The sequence below is a fragment of the Drosophila innubila genome (assembly GCF_004354385.1).
Source record: "Drosophila innubila isolate TH190305 chromosome 2L unlocalized genomic scaffold, UK_Dinn_1.0 5_B_2L, whole genome shotgun sequence".
NCBI lineage: Eukaryota > Metazoa > Arthropoda > Insecta > Diptera > Drosophilidae > Drosophila > Drosophila innubila.
The window spans coordinates 1,484,589-1,490,588 of record NW_022995373.1 but is presented as its reverse complement, the minus strand read 5'-3'; the positions used below and the strand labels follow the sequence as shown (position 1 = coordinate 1,490,588).

General features: G+C 34.3%; 1 protein-coding gene across 1 annotated transcript in view; it reads left to right on the top strand.

Annotated features, from left to right (window-relative positions):
- The first annotated feature begins 252 nt into the window (after positions 1-252).
- LOC117782631 (voltage-dependent calcium channel subunit alpha-2/delta-3-like) overlaps positions 253-6,000 on the top strand; it is a 55,907-nt gene continuing 50,159 nt past the window's right edge. The window contains 1 exon segment of the mRNA XM_034619651.1: positions 253-428. Within this exon segment, the coding sequence (XP_034475542.1) occupies positions 253-428 (176 nt within the window).

Here is a 6,000-nt window from a genome sequence, read left to right as displayed (position 1 = left end):
AGTTAGTTTAAAACGATTAGTTAAGTATAACGCATACGCCACTTGTGTGATAAGAAAAAAATGGAGAAAATTTGCTCCGAGCGCCAGCGTCGCTGCTGACGTCGCGACTCCACCCAAAATTATACACCAAATTTGGTAGTAACATTTGATAAATGTTTTAATAGCCGACAGAGCAGTGCAAATACTATTATTAAGTGTTTAGTGTGAGTGTATACAACCAGCAACAACAAAAGTCCGGAAAATGCTAGAAAAATGTTTGGTACATGTGAAAAGTTGATGACACATTTTGCTGTCATTTTGACCGCATTTCTCGCCTCGCAGCCGCTGTTGTTGTTGCTGATCTGCGGTCCGCCAACGACGCCGCATGGCGGTATCTCATCATCCTCATATTCTCCAATGCTGGCACATGCGTCCGCGGCTGATGAAGCGTAAGTTGTCTTAGGGCCGGTTTTTTAATGTCTAATTAAGGGATTTGATAACTATACCACAGATATTTTGACGTAAATTGTCAAGAAATTGCAGCCAAATCTAAAAATATTTTTTTGTTAAAATTTTAGCAGCCAACAAAAAATCAGCCCTTAAACTATTATTAAAATTAAGGCTGCAAACCGGTTCTGAACCGAACCTTGCTGAACCAGTTCGGTTCGGGCTTTTAAGCAATCCGATCCGGATCATGAACCGAACCGTTGATGTTATTTACTCCGTGAACCCGAACCTGAACCGAACCAATTTGTTAATTAAAAGATTCGGCTCGAAATAAAAGTAATTACATTCTTTTTATTAGTGATGTAAAAATACATCGTAATATCGACAACTTTATTTTCGCGAAAGCGATTATTGAGTACTTCAACTCTTCAACTTAATCGCGCGGAAACAAAACAAGTTCACTTACATAAATATTTTAAACATAATAATGATAAAATAATTAGTCATCTTAAAACAAATGTAGACTTTTATAAAATTAGATTTTTATTAAAATTTACTTCGTTATTAAAATCAAGAAAATTATATCCAGTAACAATTTTTTTTGCATGAAATTGAATCAAGACTCGAACCCAAACCTTGGGTTAAGGAGGTATATAAACCGGTTTGCGGGCCGAACCTAAATCTTACCTTTAAACCAAGCCTTTACAAAAATTTTGGTGGTTTGCAGCCTAGATAAAAATTGGCAACAATTTTTAACTTTTCGGCTATTAAACGAACGAAACCCACATTTTTATACCCGTTACTAAAAAAATAAGTGAAAGGGTATATTGTGTTCGTTGGAATGCATGTAACAGGGAGAAGGATGCATCTCCGACCCTATAAAGTATATATATTCTTGATCAGCATCAACAGCCGAGTCGATATAGCCATGTGTGTCTGTGCGTCCGTCCGTCCGTATTAACAAAAGGATCTCAGAGACTATAAGAGATAGAGCAACCAAATTTGGCACACAGATTTTTATATACCCCACGCAGATCAAGTTTGTTTCAAGTTTAAGCCCCGCCCCCCTTCGCCCCCCACAAATTTCGAAAAGTTCTTAAAGCAACAGTATGCAATAGTTTTGATATTGTTTTGCCTTATTAGAATGCTTCAAATTCTCATCTGGCTCTGACTAGGCAAAGATGACAAAGATTGAATCGCTAGTCGAGACAACCCAAATGGTACTGATGATAGGGACTGGCATCTCTTGAGTCAGCTATACCATGCCATGATCCCTGCATTTATGCAAGTGTTGTTGTTGTTGTTTGCTGAGATGACATATCGATAATAAAACCAACAAAAGACAATTTTTGTTTTTGCCTAATTTATCTCATACAATATTTTGTAAGCCAGAAAGGTTTGAAATGATTTCAAACTATTCCGAATTTTTTTTTTTACCTGAAGATGTTGCTACTTGATGTAAATCTGATTTAAATCAGCTGTAACCAAAAACCGTTGTTAACCTGAGGAAGTTGCAACAACATTTAATTGCATAATTTGTTCGTCATTGGTTTCAAGACAATATTTTAAAGAACAGAGAGGTTGATTTAAATATTGAGCTATGTAGAATTTTTTTAACAACGTGAAGCAGTTGCTACACGAGTAGTTGGTATAAAATAACTGCAATAAATTATTGCACTCAACTTGGGTAATGCCAGCATGATCCTTGTCCCAGCTATTCTCAAGTCGACGCACTACCTAACAACAAATAAATTTTAATAATTTTTATTATTTCTGAAAAAATTTTTTTTCTTAAAAAAAATTTCTTTAAAATACTTTTATATATATTTAAGTTAAGTAACGAGTATCCTAAAGTCGGGATCTCGACTATAACCTTTCCCACTTGGCAGAATGCATGTAACAGTCAGAAGCGGGCGTGGTAGAGTCCAAAAAGTATATATATTATTGATCAGGATCAACAGCCGAGTCGATTTAGCCATGTCCGTCTACAGCACATGTTTTAAAAACGACAATTCTTGTCGATTTGCGGCAATTGCACTCGTTTTCAGAATTCAGCCCGAGTATACATCTGGGTTAATATTACACATCCTGACCACATTTATACATTTATCACTTTATATAGCTACCATAGAGACGCTCTGTCGAAAGTCAAGTTTTAGTAAGAAAAAGTTTTTTGTTTTTGGAGATATCTTAACCCAACTGATAGAATATGCATTTATGTTGGTCTTATGCATTCGACCGATGTGGGTTCAAATCGGTCCAATATATAAAATTATTATATTACATAGCTGCCATATCTTAAGCAATCTCCCAGAATATCAATTTGTTGCTGTCTTACACATTTTGACCATATTGGGCTAAAACCGGATTACTATCACTGGGGACGGCGGTCCGCTCTAGTGACGAAATCAGCACAAAGGGTGCGAAAGGCGACTAGCAATATATACAGCTAATATGGAAAATTTTCTACTACTGTAAGATCAGATCGAGTGATATACCGATCGAAAAGCTAAGTCCTAACTAACAAGTTGCTAACTCTTCTGGTTCATAAGATAAAGGGGTGTAAGTGAGAGGGAAAAATTTAAGTGATTGCAGCTAATGGGGCCGTTGGGGCCTTCTGGTAAAATTTTACGCATCGATTGATACCTCGATTACCCAAATCCGACTACTTGTTCAAAAAAAAATTAAATTTTAATTTTTTAGTGGACTTCTCAAAATGAGATGAAAAGTTTGTTTGTTTGTCTGTTTGCATCAAAGCGCTACCTTAGATGTAATGATGGGGATTTATTCCATTTCGAAAATCTAGAAATGTTTGTTCTACGACTTTATGGAAAACCCGCTAGCTAAGCGGAAAAGCGCTAAGTCCCGCTAAAATTGAACCTCAACCGTTTCTAAACCATAGAAGCTACATATATGTTCTATATATCATTGGAAGGGCTGATTTTGCCGATCAGCTGTTCACAGCTGCTCCATACAAAAAGTGTTGGGTTGCCAGGCAACCCAAGGGATTTCACGAAATCAGGTCTGAGGCTAATTTTGATTTGATTTCATTTCAATAATATGTTAGACCGTGTATTTCGATAACATTATTTGGTCATAATTGCTGTTTGCTTACATTTTGTGCTGATTTTTATTTGGAGAATGTTGAAAGTTTCTTGCATTTCAAAAATGGATAATTTAATAACTATATATTTAATTCAGAAAAATTACAAAAAGATGTTCCAGATGGATATGAAAGCTAAGAAAGGGCTGTGAGAATTGAAGCTTATGCATGAAAATAGCTTAAAAAGACGCAGATAAAAAATGAGCTTTTAATGTGTAAAACTGCATATAAGCATTATAAACGATTAGTATTATTCTAATTATACTATTCATCAACCGAACTATTAATAAAAAATCTTAGAAAATTAGATTTCACATTTGTCAATTTGTGTTATGCCGCTATTTTTTAAAATTTTTGATATCAAAATAAAATCAGTGTACAAAATGGGTCGTTCCTGAAACTAATTCAGATTTGCTTTAACCATATCGAAATCAAATCCGAATCTGTTTCAGGAATCCCACTAAAATTTTTTTAAATTTAAAGATATTTTACAAATTGGTAAAAATCGGATTACTATATAATATACTAGATCGTTCAAAAAGTCCCCGGACTGACACATAGGGTACACCACTAAAATTTTAAAATAAACTTTGACAGACTAATTAATTAGTAGACTGCTGTCAAAATTTGAACGCGATCGGACGCTTCGCTATCGAGCTAGAATTTTTATGGCGGTGCAACTTTATTAATTTTTTTGAAAAATAGTTTCGGTATTATTTCCTGATTTAAATAAAATATTTTTTTCCAGGGAATAATACCGGAACCGTTAACCGAAATTAACCGTTTCATTTTGAGTACCGGAACCGTAACCGAAATAAATTTTTTTTAAGAACCGAAAACCGAAACGTTTGAACAGCTACACTTTTTAAAAAATTATTTGTTGTTTTCTGTATGTATATCATTATGCTTATTTCGCTTTCTACTAAAAAAAAACTTTAAGTTGAAGTTAGGCTTATTTCGATAAAATACGAACATATAGTCCGTATGTATGTACAAATCTGTTAATATTTTTTGTTTTATAACAATTAATTATTTTTTGTTTTAATTTAATTGCTGTACCGGTACGTACCGGTACTGATACCGGATCCGAAATAGAACCGTTTACCTAGTTACTTGTGTCGGGACGTACCGAAACCGAAACCGGAGCAGATATTTGTTTCGGTTTCATTCCCTGTTTTTTCAGTATTCATTTTTTGATGAAAAATAATGTGTTGCTACATTCCGTATTTTTGTTGTGGTTTGTTTTTGTTAAAACCAAGGAAAACTAAGTCCAGGGCTGCGGCACATCTTATTTGCTTAGCACCTGTTAAATGTTCTGTAAAGAAGCTGATTTACATTATCTATATATATAAATCTCTTTGTGCAACTGACTGGTATAGCATTGTACAGGCCAAACGGCGCAAGATACAAGATACGTTTAAGACAGCGTTTTCCAAAATTTGCCCTACAAGTGCGTTAAATTCGAGGCGCAGAGGATTGTGTGCAGACTAAGGCGCAAGAGGTCCGCTATTTGAATCCCCGCTAAGACTTTATTTACATTTTTAGCTCGGTACCCAAAAAATAAGTACTATCTATTAGATTCGTGACACTTATGGACTCCTGGACTATAAAAGTTAGGGTAAACCAATTTGGTGACAATACTCCGAGGATGTTGACCTATATCAAGTTCACTTTAAAATTTGGCCACGATCACTTCCGCCCACGTAAATGGTATAAAACCTAATAACAAGAGCGATTTCAGTCTTGAGACTTGGCACACAGGATGGGGGGACGAGTCTTGAGGTGTGCTGAAAATTTCATCGAGATCGGTAAGTAAACAGAGAATATATTTGAGGAAATATTATTTATGGAGGACATACAGTTACCTGGATCTCAGAGACTATAAGAGCTAGAGCTACCGAATTCGGTGACTATACTGCTGTGTTGCGCAATTCCAATTTTCATGGAATCGACAAAATACTAAAACATCTAATTACAAGACCAATTTAATAGGAAGAGATTTCAAATTCAGCACACGTATAGATACCATCCTTATGATGTATGCTAAAAATCGGATAATAAACAACGAATATATTAAGCAAATAAGTTTCGCTTTGCACGCCGTGGTACGCACTGTCTGGAGGGGTGGCGGTAACAGCAGGTACACATGTTATGTTAATGTTGTAATAACATAATATAATTTTAGTTATACATGTTACATTAATGTTATATTAACATAGTAAAATTTATGTTAGACATGCTATATGAATGTTATGTTAATTAATTTTATACATTTCTTCTGTTAATTCAATTGTTCATTTAATTATGTTAATCTATAAATGTTAAATTGTTATGTATGTTTGATGGTTAGTATGTTAAATATTCTTTTGTTTTAACATTTTTAAAGTTAAATGTGTCAATTAAATTAAGCCTCTGTACGAATTTAAGTTTTTTAATTATTTATTTATTTAATTAATGGTCATTAAATCTAA